This window comes from Fomitiporia mediterranea, assembly GCF_000271605.1.
Source record: "Fomitiporia mediterranea MF3/22 unplaced genomic scaffold FOMMEscaffold_1, whole genome shotgun sequence".
Taxonomy (NCBI): Eukaryota; Fungi; Basidiomycota; class Agaricomycetes; order Hymenochaetales; family Hymenochaetaceae; genus Fomitiporia; species Fomitiporia mediterranea.
In genome coordinates this window covers 5548373-5568447 of record NW_006760386.1, presented here as the reverse complement: position 1 = coordinate 5568447, position 20075 = coordinate 5548373, and the positions used below count along the sequence as shown (strand labels likewise).

The window sequence follows — 20075 nt, the reverse complement described above, 5'->3', positions numbered from 1 at the left end:
TATTCCTAAGGATTAGGACTAGTAAAGTGAGTATATCTAACACAAGAAAGAGATTCTCTCTGTATTCTCCTAGCTTTATAAAATTATTAGTAGAGTATTTCTGAGTATCTTGTTAATTTATCCATGTAGGCATTGTGGTAGGTGCACAAGGCTTGCTTTGCATTGTTAGGGCTACAATTCAGGGTAGAATGCATAATATGTCCAAGACTCTAAGAGATATCTATCTGATTAGTGTATAAACTTTTGATGAGGAGAACAAGAAGTGAGCAAGGGATGAAACAAGGGTTCATTTATCATATTCCTGGAGAGAGTTTTTGCTTGTATCTCCTTGTGCTCCTTAGAGCCACCAAGCTCAATCTTGACTGTACAGATAATCCAATAGATAAAATGTGGATTAAATTGTATTCTTTTAGGCATTGGCAGAAGACATAAATTATATTACTCTGATAATTTCCTCTGCCACTTTCTAACAGTTTGATAGCAAGTAACAAGAGTGATACACATTTGCTGCAGGATATTGCTTGCTTGAACTCTCACCAATTAATTTGCTGCTGGGATATTTAGTTATAGTATTGCCTAAAATAGGATGATCGACAAAATGCTTCCCTAAATTAGAAATTTCGGACATTTCTTATTGCCTAACTTTCAGCTTGTCGCGTCAGGCCGACACTATACACTCGCGAACAAAAGGTGCAAGATGAACAGGCTGCTGTTCCCTTCAAGTTTCATTGCCCATGCTTCAAGCTCGAGGACACTTATCCAGCTCGAGCAGCGCACTGGCTTTTTCCTCCGACAGTCAACGTGCAAACGAAGCTACGCGACCCCGTCATGCTCTCCAGGTCCTTTCCTTCACAATTCGCGGTCATTAAATATTCGGCATCAAACCTGCTCATTTCCAACCCGTATTCTGACCTTGATCACTCGAAGAGAAAAAAGCAGTCGAGCTCAGACGAAGCCAGCGTCCGCGTCTGATGTGGTCTTGGGGTCGCGACAGTTAGGCGATGAGCCGCCGCTGTTTGACGGGAAACCTGCTTTCTGGGCGCGTTGGGTGTATTTATTGTTGGCTCTGGATGTACTGTTCATGTAAGTGATCTCCTAAAAATTTCTTTCCTTCATCTCTGTCTTTTTCTTTTGACATTTGAATAAGAATACGGTCCTCCGATTTGTTTCCTCCGAAAAAGTCATGTCATATTTTCGTTCATATTCTAGTCCCTTGCATACGTCGCCAAGTTTACTTGATATTAACTTGGATTTGCAGCGGGTTTAGCGTTGACATGGTTATGCGAAATTGGACTCAACTTGTAGAAGAGCCACAGACGTCAGGTTCTCCGCAAGACCAGCCATCCTCGTCCTCACAAACCTCAAAGAAATACGAACTGCGGCCGTTATGGCAACGTCTTGCGCTCTCTACATTCGAAATCGGCGTTGGCGCAGCAGCAGGAGCACTGATACTCGCCTCGCGTGACAGGACGGTCTGGCGTTTACGTGTCCGGCTTGTTCCAATAAGCCCTCATCTTCATCCTCCAGGACTTGCAAGGGCGAAATCTGCGCCTTCGGCTTCTGCTGCAAATCATACGACCAACGTGCTGGTGCTCGAGACAGGTTCTGGTCGAACAAAACGTTTCCTCATGCGCGGTTGCTCACTCTACCCGGGTCGAGATCCCTCGGAAATGCTCCTTGAGATTGACGGAGTTCGCGGGCGCTTTGTATTATCCCTGAATGCCGCGCGTGTACTTGGTGCGACAGTTGACGATGCTTATGAGAGCGAAACTCTGAAGGAGTTGGTCAAGTCGAAGGATCTTGAAGAGGTCGTTGTGGATATCAATCCGACATATAATACTGAGTACCCAGAGAACCCGCATCTTGATGAGTTCCGAAGAGCGCTGGCGAGAGCTTGGATCCTTACCGGAGGGACGTTAAAGGCGACGAAATTTGCTTCACCCTCTGATTCTGGTTGGACGAGCGGGCCAGTAGTAAGTGGAACTCGATGAACACAATGGTTTGTCTGAGTTTGTAAGCAGGGATTCCAATTCTTTTAGTTTGATCTGTGCTGAATTCCCGCGACGTCATTGCATTTAGACCAGTAGTCGTGTTATACGCCTTGCATGGGTGTGCACCAACATGGTCTCCGTGCAATAATTTAGAATCTAACTATTCCGCGTCACATGGTATCGACGAGAACGTATGTCGTGTTGAACAACAACTATTATATGACTTATAACTCTACGCTTCTCCACGTGCATTATCGATATGCACTTGCACGACTTCAAAACGCACATTTTCAGGAGCGCTGTTATCGTACACCCACTGGCCCTAAAAAATAAAAGCACATAAAACAAGTTAGCTAAAAATTATGTCACGACAGGACAATCAAGGCGAGAGGTAGTGAATGCGAAAACGGATAGAGTGAGACTTTGCTCCCGATTGAAAATACTTACCCCGAACGATAATGGCCCAACGGTGATTTGCCGTAGTCGCGATCGCTGGCGGAGCATCATATATCGTGCATCTTCAATAGAAAATGAATGTCGACAAGTCCGTTTCCCAATATCTAGCGGATCGAAGTTCGCCGGGTTGATATTCATGGTCGATAACGTAGGACCATCTCTACAGTCTCTTCTGCTTGGCGGGAACGACGATCGGAACGTGGAACCTGTGAACATCGGTGTGTTGAGACGAAGTACTCGAAGGTTATAAGCATGTGCTGTGGCATTTTGGATCTCTTGCTATGAATGTATGTGTTAGTTATTCTTGGAATACCAAAATTGACTGAAGCAAATCTTACAGGGTCTACATTTGGTATTGTACAAGAAAGCTCTTCCAACTTTGGAAGCATGTCGCACACACAAGCAACATCGTCAAGCAATAACAGTGTCGTTCCCACTAAAAAACGTGCCAATGTCCTTCCATGCATTTCCGCCATAAATAGTAAGAAAGGTCGTGGGATTCGCGTTTCTCCCAGAATCGAAAAGGTATTTAGACGGAACTCGCGAAGAGAACTGCTTTTAGTAGATAATAATGTCCGTGCGCATGACCATAGTCCTGGAGGACCGCCTGCATCGACGCTCCCAGCTTTTAAGCACAGAATCTCAAGTGATGGCATACGGAGCTGGCCGTGATATGGTCTTATTGCTCCGGAACCTGTGTAGTCCGTGTCCAGTGCTCGCAGACGTGGAAGAGCCTGGATGAAGTAAGGAAGGGAAGGAGTATGTGCGCCTTTGATTCGGAGGTGCGTGAGCATCTGTAGATGAGAAAACACATTCAGCAGAAGTGTAGGTGGGACTCCGGAACAACGCTATAAATGTTAGGGTGAGCCTATATTTCTCACAGATTGAAATACAAGGGCTTACACCAAGTTCGAGGTGAGTTAGCGTCAGGCTAAGTGTTTCTGACCAACCTTGGAGAATCCGAGGTGGTCCTTCCATACATAATATGGAAACACTCTAGAATACGAATGTGAGAAAATGCTTAGTCAAGAAAACAGGTGGGTTGTCACTTTTAGACCTTTAATCTGATGCAACACTTCCCAGACGGGATTACCCAAATTTTTGAATGTACGAATCGTGAGTTCAGTGAGAGGAAGAGTTCTTAGCACGTCAAGAATCCCAAGAAATATTTCGTCCGGGAGGAAGTTGTCGTCTACCCATGAGAAGGTTCGAAGAGACGTACAAAGACGCAATGCCCATAGGGAAAGAATGTGAATGTTCTGCGCTCGCGTTTGTGGAGCTCCGTGAACGTGTCCTATGAAATAAAACAGCTGTTAACATTCACCGCTATGACATTGCTTTAAGGTGAATGGTTAAATAGGTCTTACCGCTCTCATTTACTATGCGAACGTACTTTGCCAGCTCTGGTTTTTGTAACAAAGTCTCTGCTGGATGAAGAACAACGAGGCCCTAGTCATCCGAGTAAGTATGCCTGAGTAAGCAAAGCACCCTAAAAATGTCGTGTGGTAGTCCTACCTTGCTTGAGCTGATCAAGCGTGAATCCAGCTCTTCATAAAGAAGAGGAATCGTCGCTTGATAAAACGACTTGTTCACTAGAGTTGCATTAAAGAGATCCCTGCGGTCATCCAAGTGACCGACAATGAAGGGAAGAATGTCCATCGGGATATCTCGGCCAGAAAGCATAATCATCCTTAAATGAAAAAAAAAATACGTTAGGAGCACTAGTAAACAGTATGATGGGGCTGGCGAGCACTTGAAACTAGTTTATATATGTGGGCTCAGGAAAGTGAAATTAGTTAAAGAGAGAAAACCGCGTTCCGAGTCATGATGAGCATTGATGCCATGGATGAAAGTTCGCGTTTGGTCATTTCTGCTTCCGAGATCACGAGTTTTGTCCGAGGTCACCGAAATCACTTGCTCAAGAAGGCAATTGTGCTTGTGATTTTCGTACTCCGTTAGACTGCGCGAAACTTCTAAGGTATACAATGCTCAAAGATTTGATTGAGGCACAGAGTTTCTTTGAAGTGCGGCCAGATCGGTGTCGGGCATCTCGGAGAAGGTTTATCTGTGGAAGTACCAATTTTGCATGATTCGTTGATGAACAACGTCAAGCGATGCTGGACCTAACAAGGATACATTGCCACGTATGCATTGAAGTTGTACTTCTTTGGATGTGCTTCAAACACGAAATCCACCGGATGAAAGTGCAACACTATCCTGCCACCACGAATCAGTTGGACGTTAATTCCACCATTTTTGACCAGGGGACACGACAGCTGCGTTAAGCCAGCGGGTATTCTGTCCTCCTCCATTTCCAGATTTTCCCCTACCACGGTCGACCTGACCAAGGGGCTACACGTGTTCGTATCGGTATTGGATGACCAGAGCAGGACGTGCGCGGGCGCATGTGCGAGAATAACAACCCAAAACATATCTTCAGTCTAAATACATTTTGAGCAGAAAACATCAATATTCCCATAAAAGCGGAAGCAAATATAAGTAGAAACAATTAGTAAAGCCGATGAATCAGAAAAGGAACACGACGGCTTACAAGGTCCCAATTCTTCGGCCTGCCCACTGGATCCTCAGATGCTTTCGCATCACGGGGGTGCGGACGTGCCCATACAAATACTCGATCCACATCGTCGAGTAAAGATATGGGGTTGGTCGTCAAAGTTTCTGGTTTTTTGAATAACCGGGAGAAGTACCCACAGAGATGCAGCCATGCCGTATGATCGAAGCCGTTTACCCAGGCCTCTGAATTCGGCTGTGCTCCCTTGATGGGGCCAACATAATGGGACTCGCCGTAGTCTATCCAGGATATGAGTTGTCTATCTTGAAGCGCCTGGTGAGAAGGAAATCGAACCATTCCAAGATATGATCTGCACTATGTCGACTAAATCCCGTATTGCTATCATTTGTTCCCATCGGCGAACTAATAACCAGTCGTCGCAGCGATAAATCCACTGTGACTCTCGTGTCAGCGAACTCGATACGCCCATATCAAATCATTGTATATTTTATCACATTTTTGTTCCATGAATCTTCCCCATAGTGCTTAATGAATAGTATAGATTATGAGTAGATGCAAAGAAACTGCAAGGCTTTCGTCTGCTTACCGTAAAGAACCACGGAGATACGGACGTCATCAAAGTCTTTCCATATATGTTACGAATGTATTCTACGTCTGACATCAGTCTGGGGAAAGGAAGCTCTCCCTTCGGAGAGTTCGACGAAAGTTGAATGGGCCAACTGCCGTTCCACTTCGTGTGTATACTACGTCTGTAAGTAAATAGCGTTATTAACATGCTAGAACGCACATTGAAAGCACCATCTATGCACTTCATGGAATGTAAGCGCCTTGGATCGACAAAAAAGCTAGGAACAAAAATAACCTGGGCTTTCCTTCTTGAAGGCATATTATTGAGAAGCCACATAGACAGTCACGTACTGGGCAAACTTCTTCCAAAATCCGTTTCACGAGCGTCCAGGCTGAATCTATATCATCACATCCGAACAGGGAATTCTCTCCGGCGAACGTGGAGACGAGAGCCTTTCCCTTGTAAAATAGATAATTTGGACGGAGGGCAAACTTGGAGATGTACTCTTTGAGGAGCCTAATATCCTGTGGGGAGGATGACGGCAGCGATCTAATTGTTCCGGAACTGATTTTCCTGCACTAATGACAATTAAATCTCGTGGATTGCTTACGACATGTCAAAGCTGAGGAAAAGTTTGAAGTCCGTCTCGCTTCGCTCCGCGGCCTCAAAACAAGAAGATACCCGGTCCAGTTGCCAAGACTCTTTGCCTACATTTAGAGCAAAGCCATCACTTCCAGAGCATATTGTGCAATGTTGTGCATCCTCAGACTCGGATTACTTGAAGACTGACTGCCAAAACACCTACATTGCATGGCGGCTAGCAAGCCTGATGTCATCCTCCCAGTCAGATGGCGTATAAGGCTAAAGTTGCACATATCAATAGACAAGAACGGTATTCGTGTTAATTGTGATGTTTTACCGCGGTGTTTCCCACTATGAAGCTTAAGAAATATTTAAAGTCAGTTTAATATTTTTAACCTCAAGCCGTGAGGCACATCGTTATGGAGGGAGAAAAAACCTGACTCACTGGGCAACAACTATCTTTCGCTCTCGACCTGTCTCGGGTCTGTCGTGTTCTAACTGGGAGCTTGGGTGGATTATTTTCCTGATGTTTCGCGACATGGTGGCGGCCGGAAGATAAATTGACTGATGGAACATCAAATTCTGCGCGCGTCGGGTAAATATGCCGCTCTTTCACACCACCCACTGCGGGTTATCTTGCAAACTTATTTCTCCTGGCCAGTTATTATTTCTACTCGAGCTCATCGGTAAACCTGGAAACGCGTTTGGAATGTCCTACACAAGGGTTTTGTAGATATTAAACTGCCAAGCAGTGGATAACCCGCGAGCAACAAGGACTTTGGAGAATAAACTAACGACTACAATATGAAATACGACTATAAAAACTACAATCCTTCGTTACACAAAAATTCTTTCCACTGATTTTCATCCATCCCATAGCTCTCAGTCTCATCCGGGAAGCTTCGTTGACGTACGGCTTCAACATAGTCGAGAACACCGCGTTTGTGCTCTGCCTTCGCATCGGCGAACCGCCTTACGAATTTCGCCTTGTGGCCGTTCCAGGTTCCCATCATGTCGTCCCAAACCAACACCTGCCCGTCCGTTGCAGGACCTGCTCCTATCCCAATCGTTGGGATGCGCAGCCTCTTTGTGATATACTCAGCGAGCTTACTAGGTATTGCCTCCAAAACGATGGAAAATGCACCAGCGTCCTCAAGAGCTTGTGCGGCGCGAAGAATCGATTTTGCGGATGCTGCATCCTTCCCTTGAACTCGATAGCCCGAGCTAGAAACGTGCCTCTGGGGCAACAAGCCAACATGAGCCATGACTGGTATGCCAACACGCGTCAGCCTGTGGACACTGTCCAAGATTTCCTCGCCGCCCTCTAATTTCACTCCTTCAACTCCGGCTTCCTGGACCATTCGGGCTGCATTCCGGGTTGCATCCTCCGGGCCAGAATGATATGACCCAAATGGCATATCTGCCACCAGAAATGGGTTCTTGCTTCCTCGGGAAACAGCTCGGATGTGATGTAACATCTCGGGAAGCGTCAAGCGCGTCGTACTATCATACCCGAGGCATACTTGTGCGAGCGAGTCTCCAACGAGCGTAATGTCGACTCCATATGCTTCGCATGCACGTCCAGTTGGATAATCATATGCGGTGACCATTGCGATCGGCGTCCCAGCTTCTTTCATTTGTTGGAGCCGTTGAATTGTAACCTTGCGCCTCGCTATACTCGTGTCGGTCAACATATCCGAGAACATGAATTTGAAAAGCTACTCACGTGCTGCGTCACCCTCCTTTACTTGCTTCGGTTCCTCTGGCCTTGCACTCATCGCTCTTCGCCCGATCGCGTGAGCATGCCGATTAACCTTGTGTCGACTCGCTGTCATATACAACGATCTTGAACCCGAGCTTGCTGATGGTCTAATCATCTTGGGGTCGTCCTCGTCCTCGTCTTCGTCAGTATTGTTCGAGAATAAATAACGCGAAGCAGCACAGCGATCAGCCCATCTCGCATTTTTGCTCTTACAGATGAGACGACCAGTGAAACTCGCATGACTGAGACCGGAGCGCCGGCGTATGCCGCCCGAAAATTTTCCTGATTAGGTTTTCACATGGTCTTGCCTTACATGACGTTACCAAAAACGGAAGCTGATTAAATGCACCCCACAAAGCAGTATTTGGTCATCTTAAGCATCATCAGGATGATTCGAATCGAGAGAATTGACTCAAACTGATCTACGGCCTATTCACTTTCTGTCCCAATGCTGATTCGCTGGTGTCATCTCTGACACCACTCCTCCGTTTCTCCGAAACTTGAAGTCAGGTCATCCTCCGATAGACTGATACCTTCCGGACCAAGCCAACAGTGCTGCTTTCCGTTGCGTGATCGGCCGAGAAACATATCGCCATATCTTCACCAAATCGACCATATATTTCTTAAAGGGGTCTTCATTCAACTTTTGGCGATTCCTTGTCGTACGATGCAGAATTATTACTACGATGTCTATACTTTGTCAATCTGGCCATTGCTCAATTATGTGGAGCTCATCTGTTATATGTCCTTGCTACTAATTTGCACACATCTATCTGCACGTCAAGTCATGGCCTGCAAATTGTCCCAAATTGACTGTGGCGTTGTTCTACACGGCACAACTTAATCGAAATCACCCTTAATTTCAAACTATGCATGCGGATTCTGCTTCTCTATTTGTCCTGCCTTTACCGTAACAGTTAACCGAACTGGTTTTTATGCAGACCCTCAGACAAGATGCGCAGAATAATCTTGGTCTCTTATAAGTAGAAATGCCGACTAGAAGACCTTGTTCGGCATCACTGTGACTATTCAGTATGTTGCTCTTTTTTTGGCTTCCGGTGAGTACGTGAATTTTCCCGTGATCGTAATCAACAGGCAGCTGTGGAGCAATGGTTATCGATGGCGCTCCGTCGAATGCCCGAAACATCTGTTCTCTAGTGGAAAAACCACGACGTCTCATCATTCGAATTGTGCTTCATAGATCCCCGCCGATAACTAGATTTAACAAACACAGAGACAATTCTTGACGCCACTGGAACGTCTACGAAGTCTTCTTCAAGCCCGACACGCACCTTTAATGAAACCCCATACGTCTATTTTCCCATGTGAAGTGGCTAGATGTCCAGAATTTATTAATATTGAAGTCTCCCTACATCTGACTTGGTCTCAGCTTACTTTCTCGAGGCCACGTTACGTACGTCATTCCTTGGTGGAGTATAATATGTGGCTAACAAGTGACGCAGTATTCGTCACAATCGCTATGTCCGGTCCGTGCATACGTTATTGACTCGCCTAACCTTCCCTGATCTGCGCTCCCCAATTGTTTTTAAGCTGCGACCACCCTCTTGGCTACGTAGACCTCCTCTAAACGGCGGATTCACACACTCATCTCCGTCCTTATTTCACAAATAAAGAACCCACATGTGGGCCCATCGTGACGTTCGGGACGCAGTCTTCTCCACTTCTGGACCTTTAGTAATGCTGGCAAGAATTCCTGTGGGCAGTGAAAGAAGAATACTACATGTGCTGCATCTCAACCTCGTGTCCTTCTCCCAACAAATACAGGAGGGCCCGGGCCTGCATACCAGTTTCGTACCTTTTAATGCATACCTTTTAAGGCTCCTACGGACCACGCACCATTCGGCTTTTCCTCAAAGTAGGTCGACGTACACGTATTATTGACAGGTTTATAACCTTCATTGTGGATGACCGGGAAGCATGATCGACCGGTGAAAGTTCCTGCAACAAGGTTTTAGATGTTCAGCCTATTTTCGGTGTAACCAGTGACCGTGCTTCTCGGGATTATTTCTGTTGTCCTGACCGGGCCCCAAATTATTGAAATTTCTGGGTGATGATGCCTTGTTATGCTCTCTTCCTCTCACACATGAAGCCAGTTTCAAAAACAATTGATACACGAGTTTAGGCGTGTCTTTAATCTCGGATACTCCCGTTGTTTCCTCATCTTGATATTCGCACCGTTGTCGTTGCTCCCTTGGACTGAGGTCAAATCGCATGACATAGAGAGCTACAACATTAAAGACCGACATATGTTGTTACAAAACATCGAAGGCTAGTACATAAAGTTCATAAAGAGTCCTGACAGTATAGGTCTTAAGGCGGGCAGGGGGGTGGAGTAGAATGGGTCGTAAAGATCGAACTGTGAATTACAGGTACAAGAAGTGAAGGGGAGTATGTCCATAACAAGCCAGTGTTCATACGACAAGTTGCGTAGGGAAGAGAATAGGCATGTCCTGTACCTTAGAGGCTCTACGTAAGATATCGAATAAATTGTGATGAGCAGATGCTTACAATCGAGTGGTATCACGAGATTGGGGTAAAGAGGTATCGGCCAACATCAAGGATTGCTTGAAGCCTCTGGCAAACCGCCGGGTGGAGGTGAGTCGTTAAAGTGGGGGATGGCGGCCGCAAGGTACGAGTAATTCTCGGTGCTCTCGAAGAGCGTCACAGCCGAAGCTGCGACAGAGGGATACCGAATCATGAGGAAGATCGTTGCTTTTGGATTGGAAGAAATTGGCGACGTAGAGGGGGCTAGTTTTAGTCGCCCAGAGAATGGCCTTGGCTGGGGAGTTCATTAGATGCTTGTATCAAGGTGCTTATATACTGAGAAAAACCAGCGGCAGAACTCGTATACATAGAAGCCAAAGTAAGGAATCATGGTGTCGGTGAATTCGATCGGATAGGTATCAAAACATCGGCCGCCCAAATCCCATAATACCTTGTGCTTGTGTGACATCTTCTTGCCTCATTGATTTCTTCATACGGGAATGAATGGAGCCGGCTAAACGGGACGTTCGCTCTGCAGAGACGAAGGCCCGTGCCTCGTGTGCGTGAAGAGGTAACCATGCACGTCAGATTCAAACGCTGTCTTCATTGCGTGAGGAGCACATTGATGTTATGCCTAGGGTCGGTCCTGATGGCCGGAGATATTATCGCACCCTGTCCAGCCTAATAGGCGCCCCTCCATTCAGTGTGTTTAAATGGCAAACAAAGGAATACCGCGGATCACCTCAAAGGCTGGCATGAATAGTTTCAGTACAAGAGGCTCCTATAAACAATAGTATGACCAACGTCGATCGAGCTGCAAATGAACAATGTGCATTTTGCTAGTTCGCAGCAAAGGATCATTGTAACATAGAAAAGACCTTGGCAAAGTCAATGTGCGGCGAGTAGTCAATCTTCGAAGATCACGCTTACCGGATCCATGTGATCGAGCCGAAGTCAACAATTCTTTAATGCGGATTTAAAGTGTCAGGAGCCAATGAGCTTGAAGATTCACTATCACCAGCTGCGGGACTGCTCCACGATCTCGGCGCCATAATCACGAAAGATCCGGGTTACAATGTGGAATTGCTGAGTTCTTTCGCCTGGTTCTCACAGCTTCTTCACCGGCAGGCCCTAGATTTAACCAGAATTTAACAGATATCGAATCGATAGGAACGCCATCATAGGAAGGTACTCACTAGACTCGTCGAAGTCTTACTAACCCCGAGGGCGATAGGCCAATTTACCAAACATTCACTAGTGTACACTCGCCTCCGCTTGCGAGGTGACCGGGATTGCTTCGTTGCTTCGCATATCCGCATACGAAACGTCGTCCGCGTTCGGAACGCGCGTTCGTCGGGTTCCTGGTTAAAATTTCGAGGGTCAGAAGCATAGGTCATTTCTTTAATATACAAGAGAATGATCGAGAGAAGATACAGCAAGTAATGCCTTTTCAAAAGCCCAACATGAATTGCTCAGAACTTTGCAAACGATCTTGTTAACTGAAACGCCTTTAATAGAAAAAAAATAATCGTATTCAGATTGGAGATGATAAGAATTCAGAATTCGGCATCCTCAGAAGCCGCGTTTCATATTCTCAGCTTCGTCCAACATATTTATCGCACTCTTATTACTAGCCGATCCTTTCGCCACTCGGATCCAGCAATCCTAAAAATCCGTACGACCAGAGTTGAATAGCATCGGACTCCGTACCACCGGAAAGACTTGCCAGGTCAGCAACCGAAAACGTATTAGTCGAATTGTTAAAGGAATATGTCCAAACTTCAGAATAAATCTCTGTGGCATGTGGATAGTGAGGACGACTGACGGTTATCGCATAGACGGATTATCGAGACTTACCGTCGACAGCCCCTTTGATAGAAGACCACAACCTTTGCTGCGCATCGGAAATGCTCTGGACAAATGTGGTATTGCCACACCATTCTGGCGTGTTGGCTGGAGAAGGATTTGTATCCACTGTCGAATTGGTTGCATTCGTGCAGTAACCAAGCTGACGTTTAAGACCAGAAGCCATCATGCCTTGCTGCCAGGACCTTTCTGGAAATTAATTAACTAATGGAAACAGAAAGGTGGAAGCAGACCATATGACAGTTCCATGATATGCTGCATTGTTAAAGACGTCGATATTTGTTGTATTACTGTCGTATGCCGGATTCGCGACGACCATGCCAATATTTGTAAGTAGACCTAAGTTAAAGTCATCGGAATTAACAAATATTCGTAAGTTGCGGTGACAGGAGGAGACCTCGTGGATATGGCTGCAGTGCCTCAATGACACGCTGAAGAAAGCTCTGTGTCACGTTGTTACCATACAGAAGGCTGAAGCCAATGTCGGAGTTGAGTACCTAGACGGTGTTTCTCTCAGGACTGATAGCCGAGTAATAAATGATAAGAAGGCAAACCTCAACGGAAGAGCCATCTTCCTTCAATGATAATGCGTAAAATGTTTTGTTACTCGCTTCAGATACGTCTGTAATATCATCAAGCAGCGCTTCGCTCAAATTTGTCTCGTTTATGAAGTTGCGGAGACGTTCTTGGGCCGTCTCGTTGTCCAGAGTTACTTCAAAGAATGGCAAAGATTTTTCTTCCCACACTGCTGCCAACGAGTCTGCTATGTCCGCCAGTGATGAGTTCGCGTCATAGTTGCTCCCATCTTCTAGCGTGAGAACGGGAACTGAGTTGCCTATGATGCCGGCTTTCGCTAACCGAGCAGTTGAGCGAAGCGAAGCCGGAACCAAAGCGGTGTTGACGTCAAAGGGAATGGGTCCGTATCCAGTTCCTTGATTGCTGTCCCGCCAGTTTCCAACTGGTTGACCTGGTCGAAAGGCCAGAAGATTTGCAACGGTAGAGTTCCGTCCAAAGGGAATAGCACGCCCCAGGTTGTAGAAAATTGTCCTGTCAAGTTCTGCACTAAATACACCGGACAATACGTTGATGGGTACTATTGGCGAACCTGTTCAGGAGTTCCCTGTACGTGCCATTTTGCAGAGTAGCATTCTTGTCCAAGAACGAAGACGATGTGTTGTTCCCTTGAGGAAGATCGAGGAAGTAATGTGCCAATGTGGGAAGGAAGAACAGATCTACGCAATAGTCAAATTTAGGCTCGACATGCCGTACGAGGGATTTACCTGTGTCTATCATCTGCGACGTTCAAGAAGTAGGTATGTATGGCTAAGCCAAATTCACAGAAAGAAGCTTACTTTGTAGTCATAGAAGGGTTGATTTCCGAGGTCGCTCCTACTGTTACCAATATTTACCTTGGGTACGCAATGATATGTAACTAAATTAACACCGTTGTTTAATGAAAACTCACAAACGAAGCATAGTCGCCTGAATTCGGATAATATCAATATCGCGTTTCCTGTGTTCTTCATCCACTCACCAATAGTTTCCTCGTGACAAAGAGCACCTGTAGTGTTCACACGTTCGATCACCGCACCAAGAGCTGACTCAATGGCATTCGGGGTGAGCGTTGGCATTAGCAGTCTAAGAGCAATCATAGAGTCTCTTCCAAAATACTGTGAAGATTGTTAATAGGGGAGAATACTGTAAAACCAACGTAAGCGTACAGTGAGGAACCTCCATCCACCAGCAGTGAATTTATCATGATAAGTTAGGAAAGAGACCTATCCACTATTATATTCCATTCCTCGAGTAATTGCAGAAGTTGTCTTACCTGCTGAGCAGCAGGACTACTACCATCTGCGAGACCGGTTAAGGCCGTGTCCAAAGCCGAGTTATTGCCAGTTCCTTCAGATAAAAAGAGGTCTTCGGGAGCTAGACCAGTCAAACTCGTCTCGTTTGTAACAACACGTAGCTGCATTATTCCGGAGCCGCCTTCCTCCACGAGTATGTCGATGGTCGGAGGAGCGGTCGTACCATTGTTTCCAGGAGTAACGTTCAATTGGGCACCAGAAAGAGTATTCAAGTAAACGTCTGCTGATCTGAATGTACCATTGCTCGTTGCGTTAATCCATTGCCTGTGAAGGCGGACGCTACTGCTATTGTATGACGCGAGCGTATAGTTGAATATTTCGTGCATCGTACCGGAACCTTCGACGTAGTCTATTAAAGCAAGATTTTCGAGACCAGAATAAGGACGTTGGAAGAAATTATAAACCAACCTCGCATTGCTCGGACAGCGCCAATGATTGTTACCCCAACGGTTGCACTCGCATTAAAACTGAGGTTTCCTTGGATGCCGACATTGTTGAGCTCTTCAGATGTACTTGTAAGGGAGTCGTTTTGAATTGTCACAGAAAGACTGTCATTCGAAGACGAATTGCTCAAAGGCAAGAAATACGTCAGCACTCCCGAATTGCCTGCCGGCAAGGCGACGACTAGCCTCCGCAATGAAGCTAAACTGTTTGCGCTTGTAAGCAATACCTGCGCAGACGTTAAGTTATCCCGTAGAAAATAGTTTTCGTTCCCTCCACTTGTCACTTGGAAAGAGAGGTTCGAAGTAGCCCAAGCTGGCACCACAGCTTGAACCCCGACAAACAAGTAGACGATGCGGGTGAGCAACATGAAAAAGGCGCTGACAGTTTTTTCTGCTTCGACATTCGGATGAATTTATATACGGAGTTTGAGCTCGTTTGGAGCGAAGCGATCAATTGACTTCGGCTGAACGGTCACCTGAGCGCAAACCATACGACTCTCAGGCTCCGAGCGCGTCTTTGCATACGTACCTGTCATAAAAGTGAATTGAACATGATGCAAATACAATTTACGAGGGTGAATTCGCGATGGCCATTCGCAGCGGTGAGTTGCAAAGGCAATGCACTTTGCACGCACGACACGATGATTTGTGAAAGTGAAAGTGAAGCACAAATAGACGCAAACAAGGCTTTACTCTCGCACGTGACCCCGCTTTCTGCCTCTCCAAATTAGAGTTTTTACTGCAACAAAGTCTCAAGGCTACACTTTATAAAAATGCTCCTGTGTATCATTCCTGGGTTAATCGATATCATATATCATTCTGTTTATGTTTCAGGCAAATTCATACTTGACAAACACCTCTTACACCATAAACAACCTATAAATGCCTCAGAATTTATTGTATCTCCTTGGTCATTGGACCAAACTTGGTACGTCTGTACTCCATCAATATCAAAAGCTATTGATTCCTGGACCTTCTGTGTGCTTATGCATGTAGTATCTCCTCACTATACGTCTGCATGCCAGATAATTCGTTGTCTAAGCAATTATTTTCACTGGAATAAGCTCCTCTTGGTACTGTGAACAATGGTAGGAAGTCGCCGAAGCAGTTGATATTACTCGGGGGCCCTTTCGACGCTGTTCAGCCGCTGACTCGGGTACATATAGGCTAGAGGCAACAAGTTCTCCATACTCAGAGTAGTGATTGCACAAGTTTCCGTGTAAGGCATACAAACGACGCCACGGTGTCTTGGCAGAAGAACGGCACTGCTGAGATTCTCGATGTGCCACCTCAAGGAAGTACATCGACATTTCATATAATGAATTGCGTACGGCTGAGATGGACGAACAATTACGATGAATGTGGTTCTATAAAAAGGAAGAGAAAGGAACCTGGTAGTGACAATCTGCATTTTCAGCACTGTCCTTCTGGCGACTGGTGCCAAACAATTCGAAAAGTGGTGGCTAATAAACGAAAAGCTCACCAAAATACAGAATATGAGACGAGTGTAGAATATACTCAGACGAACGATGTACGAATGGCGAAAGGTAATTCTCACTGGACTGTGTGGATCACATTCCACGACCACGACCTCTTGCACCACGAGCAGGAGCACCGCGTGCCCCACCGCGCCCTATATTCAAAATGAGAAAAGTGAAATTGTTCACAAGTTGAAAAAAAATACCTCGTGCAGGTGCACCTCTTCCTCCACGCGCACCGCCTCCTGCTCCTCCTCTAGCACCTCTACCCGCTTCACGGGCACGACTCTGCTCTTCTTTCACTTCATCCAGTAACTTATCTGGTACACGCAAGTACTTGATGGTACTCCCTCGGATGTAGCATTCTGTCAGTTTCCAGAAACGATCCGCATCTGCAGAGGTCTGGTAGACTTCACGCAAAGTTATGTTCATGAAGTTGTCACAGTTGACGAGATGCCCGTTGAAAGTCTCTCCATTTTTCAGTTCGACCAGCTGCGGAGAATTAGCAATGGGCTTTTGACGCGTCAGCCACCAGAGTTGCGTACCATAGGTCGGTTTTGCGCTGCATTTAAAAGAGTGAGGGGAAGCTACAAATCCATTCCTTAGTGATTGACCCAAGAACAAATGCAAAAGATGTACATACCATTTTATATTCTTTTTGTTGCCACCAACAACACGGTCGTCTTCCAGAAAGCACAGCCTGAGCCCTCGCATCGACACTCATGCAAGTCACGTGCTATTTACTTTGTTACGGATCCGAGTCTCCCACCAACTTGCAAACTTACATCTAATGCTCCTCATCTCTCGCCTCTAGACATTTTTTATACAATCCAAGACATATATAATCATATATGATGCTGCCGGCCAGATATACAAGAACATTCATACTCGTCGTTGTCGCTCTTGTCATCCTCACAACCCTTCTTATGTTCCATGAGCCGACAAGGAAGACATACTTTGACCCATATACAGGACATATTTTCGATAGTGGAGGAGTGCAGAACGAATATATCGAAAACCGTCCACCAACGCGCCCACCAGCATGGGTCGAGCCCCCTCCGGAGGAAGGTGTGAAGGAGATCCAAGGGGTACATGGTGGCGTCATTATGAGCAAGTTAGGGAATGAAACTGCAAAGTGTGTATCGTTGTTCGTAGTTAATATTCCTAGTTTAATAATTTCACCGTCTATTTCTTGAAGACAAGCTCTTGGGAGGGCAACATGGAAGTTAATGTGAGTCCGTCCGAAATGTGGCCACATTGAATTACACGAACCGTGTTTACGAAATTACTAACGTTCATTTACACAGGCACACTATGACTCTCAGATTCCCTGAGGTACATCACTTGCGAATCCCTCGTAGCAAACTTCTAAGCTCTCCTGTTTATTGTTTGTAGGAGCCAACAGAGGACGAGAGACACGCTCTTGAATCATACTTTCATCTACAAGCACGTTTATATCCTTGCGGAGAGTGTGCTGCAGAATTCCAAAAACTCTTGGAGAAGTTCCCTCCCCAGGCACGTTTCACCTGTTGGAATAACTTATAAATCCTTTGTTCAACAAATAAATTTATGGATTAGACCTCCTCCAGACGAGCAGCAGCCCTCTGGCTTTGCCACGTACACAACCAAGTCAACGAACGACTCGAGAAACCCGAATTCGACTGTGCTCATCTTGATGAGACGTATGATTGCGGATGTGGCGACACACCGATTTTGGACAAGCCGTCAAATCCCGAAGGTGGTGACACGGTTGGATCGGAAGACGAAAGACGGGTAGAAGAGGGAAATGACGGTGGACGAGAACGGGAACGGGAACAGGAAAGAGATGAGTTGACCGGAGCGCCCATAATCAAGGGCGGCAGGTAGTCGTGCTTTTCATTTTTTTGGGGGTGTATTTGTGCCTTTCTACTGTTTTCATCGGGTCTATCTTTGGGATATTTATTAGAAAGGTTCGTCCAATTGCCTATTATTTCTAGGACTACAGCATGTACTGACACAGATGTTTCAGAACCACTGCTTAGTAGAATTTATTTGTTGTATTTATACCTTTCCCTCGTTGAATTCATCTTGTGAATGCATCACAGGGTGATAACTGTCGCAATGCAATAGTGTGAACATGTTGGCCTCCAGCATTCACATTTTCATCAGGGCGCGACAAGTCATTGCAGCCGCGTGTTTCATATGGGCGCAATACCCGTTTCGTAGGTAGGCATCTGAGCCTGGTCCGTGCTCAAGTCACCAGGAGTATGTAAGCTAACTGCTTTAGCGTGAAATGAGTCGATTCTACGTGCCTGAACTTCCTACCACCACTATCAAAACCATGAACGCGGAAAAGTAAGTATAAATCTTCTCCATTCAGCTATAGTGCTCATCACAATGTTACAGTGCTGTTATCGTAAACTGCTCTCCAACGGGAGAGACAAGTCAAGACGACAGCTTTTCCAGGACTATCGTCACTCTAGACCGTACTGCAGAAGCCATTGTGACAGTGGTCAAGGGCCAAACTTCTGTGAATTCTGCTCGGTATGTGTATAATATAGAATATCATGGCATCTGACATACCGCTCGCTTGCAGCATAGTAGTCCAGAATACCGGTGACATGTTCAATACCCTTCAGTCTATGCGAAGGAGTCGTACACAAGCAGTGTATATGCTGGATTCGCTCATTTCTTTTCTGAATACGATGGACACCAGGACTGGGCAGCTCAGACAATATATTAAAAAGTTCAATGTCTGGCTATTACAGGCTTCCTTCAATTACGGTCTTAATTTGCTCCTGGATGAAATATTATTGGACATATTGTGGTACACTGCTGCAGATGTTGTGAACGCCGTAACGTTATTACATGTCTGCAAGCGCTTCCAATCGCTTGTTGTACCATTGCAAAAGATGTGGAGAGATTACTGGATTGAGGCTCGTTGGCCTTCCGACCAGATTCTCACTATTGCAAAGCGAAGCGACCACCAATCTCTGAAGACTCTTGTGAGAGGTTATATTGAGCCTGCGTCTTTGGAAGCAATACTGTCCTTGCTTCCTTACTTTCAGGTGCTGGACATAGTACAACTAAGGGACAATCACACAGTTGAATCTATCAAGCTTTATATGAGTAGGTGCAGGTTGCTATGTCTGTATACTCTATGTACTGGCAACTCTTATGATTTTTGGAAAACCCGGGATATACTCTTACTTACAGTACTGTCTACCAGCTTCATCCTACAGTCATGTATAGGAGCATGCCTGAGTAGATGCACATTATCCTTCATGGGTGAAGTTTGTTTATCAGGGGTGGTGAACTTCCTACACTTGGCTCAGCAACTCTAGGAGCTACCTATTGATTTGGTCAAAAACTGCACTATTGATTGTCAAAGCAGCCACTCTGAAGTCCTAATATCAATCCATCCAAGCCTTAGCTCACTGAACATCTCAGTTTATGTCATCCTTTTGTGTCTTTCTGATCTATAGTTGCCGTGGTCCGGTTCTGGACCGGTCCATCCCTCCTTTACCTGGACTGTAACCCGGACCTCTTCATACAGTCCGGGTAAAGGAGGGACCTGGACCCGAACCTTTGTGGACTGCTGTTGGACCGGACCTGAGGTCCAGTCCAGGTCCGGTCCAGGTATGACCTGGACCAGTAGAACTTATACTTACAGTCGACTCAAGGGTGCATCCCTAATGTGAGTAGAGGAGTTCAAGCATCCTACAACAAATAGTGTCTAGAATTCTGTACTTCAGACACCTTGACCTTCTTAATACTCTTAACAGTAGATGTCTTGACAGGCTTGCACTTCCTAGCTCCCTTTGGTTCATTACTGTCAGGTGAGTCGTTCTCTAAGTCTCTTTTTTCTACAGCAATAGCCCCCTTGTACTTGGAGGACAGAGCATTTCAACGAATGTTATAGCATGAGTGGCTATCAGCAGTACTACCAGCAGAAGCACTCTTCCATACTTCCTACAGATCAGGTGGCAGTGAAACAACATCATCACTTGGAGAATGCAGCCATTCCATCTCTAAAGTGTTCTT

General features: G+C 45.8%; 6 protein-coding genes across 6 annotated transcripts; 1 reads left to right on the top strand and 5 right to left on the bottom strand.

Moving 5' to 3' along the window:
• Positions 1 to 663: 663 nt before the first annotated feature.
• Positions 664 to 4130, bottom strand: FOMMEDRAFT_101594 (uncharacterized protein; the record flags this gene model as incomplete). The annotated part of the gene is made up of 9 exons (XM_007262041.1): positions 664 to 1083; positions 1259 to 2013; positions 2080 to 2313; positions 2439 to 2726; positions 2786 to 3295; positions 3351 to 3443; positions 3497 to 3741; positions 3815 to 3896; positions 3963 to 4130. 7 exons carry the CDS (start codon positions 4128 to 4130, stop codon positions 2224 to 2226), a joined length of 1476 nt encoding a protein of 491 aa, XP_007262103.1. The 3' UTR covers positions 664 to 1083; positions 1259 to 2013; positions 2080 to 2223.
• Positions 4131 to 4570: 440 nt separating this feature from the next.
• FOMMEDRAFT_101593 (uncharacterized protein) lies at positions 4571 to 6666 on the bottom strand (the record flags this gene model as incomplete). Its single annotated transcript, XM_007262040.1, has 11 exons — positions 6576 to 6666; positions 6468 to 6489; positions 6354 to 6409; positions 6159 to 6278; positions 5899 to 6097; positions 5768 to 5842; positions 5567 to 5710; positions 5475 to 5504; positions 5314 to 5413; positions 4999 to 5258; positions 4571 to 4888 (listed from the first exon to the last, which is right to left on the bottom strand). Exons 4-11 carry the CDS (start codon positions 6161 to 6163, stop codon positions 4571 to 4573), a joined length of 1131 nt encoding a protein of 376 aa, XP_007262102.1. The 5' UTR covers positions 6164 to 6278; positions 6354 to 6409; positions 6468 to 6489; positions 6576 to 6666.
• Positions 6667 to 6841: 175 nt separating this feature from the next.
• FOMMEDRAFT_116604 (uncharacterized protein) lies at positions 6842 to 8076 on the bottom strand. The gene is made up of 2 exons (XM_007262039.1): positions 7857 to 8076; positions 6842 to 7802 (listed from the first exon to the last, which is right to left on the bottom strand). The coding sequence occupies exons 1-2, from the start codon at positions 8005 to 8007 to the stop codon at positions 6955 to 6957; spliced, it is 999 nt and encodes a 332-aa protein (XP_007262101.1). The 5' UTR covers positions 8008 to 8076; the 3' UTR covers positions 6842 to 6954.
• Positions 8077 to 11994: 3918 nt separating this feature from the next.
• On the bottom strand, positions 11995 to 15050 carry FOMMEDRAFT_144208 (uncharacterized protein). The gene is made up of 12 exons (XM_007262038.1): positions 14540 to 15050; positions 14092 to 14480; positions 13985 to 14041; positions 13729 to 13933; positions 13616 to 13695; positions 13544 to 13556; positions 13369 to 13495; positions 12818 to 13325; positions 12661 to 12760; positions 12497 to 12602; positions 12255 to 12448; positions 11995 to 12191 (listed from the first exon to the last, which is right to left on the bottom strand). Exons 1-12 carry the CDS (start codon positions 14940 to 14942, stop codon positions 12028 to 12030), a joined length of 2346 nt encoding a protein of 781 aa, XP_007262100.1. The 5' UTR covers positions 14943 to 15050; the 3' UTR covers positions 11995 to 12027.
• Positions 15051 to 15695: 645 nt separating this feature from the next.
• FOMMEDRAFT_16618 (Sm-like ribonucleo protein) lies at positions 15696 to 16729 on the bottom strand. Its single transcript, XM_007262037.1, has 4 exons — positions 16696 to 16729; positions 16598 to 16639; positions 16259 to 16544; positions 15696 to 16207 (listed from the first exon to the last, which is right to left on the bottom strand). The coding sequence occupies exons 1-4, from the start codon at positions 16696 to 16698 to the stop codon at positions 16146 to 16148; spliced, it is 393 nt and encodes a 130-aa protein (XP_007262099.1). The 5' UTR covers positions 16699 to 16729; the 3' UTR covers positions 15696 to 16145.
• A 148-nt stretch (positions 16730 to 16877) lies between these two features.
• FOMMEDRAFT_138128 (uncharacterized protein) lies at positions 16878 to 18148 on the top strand. Its single transcript, XM_007262036.1, has 6 exons — positions 16878 to 17187; positions 17251 to 17283; positions 17360 to 17387; positions 17448 to 17567; positions 17631 to 18001; positions 18061 to 18148. Exons 1-5 carry the CDS (start codon positions 16904 to 16906, stop codon positions 17916 to 17918), a joined length of 753 nt encoding a protein of 250 aa, XP_007262098.1. The 5' UTR covers positions 16878 to 16903; the 3' UTR covers positions 17919 to 18001; positions 18061 to 18148.
• The last annotated feature ends 1927 nt before the right edge of the window (positions 18149 to 20075 follow it).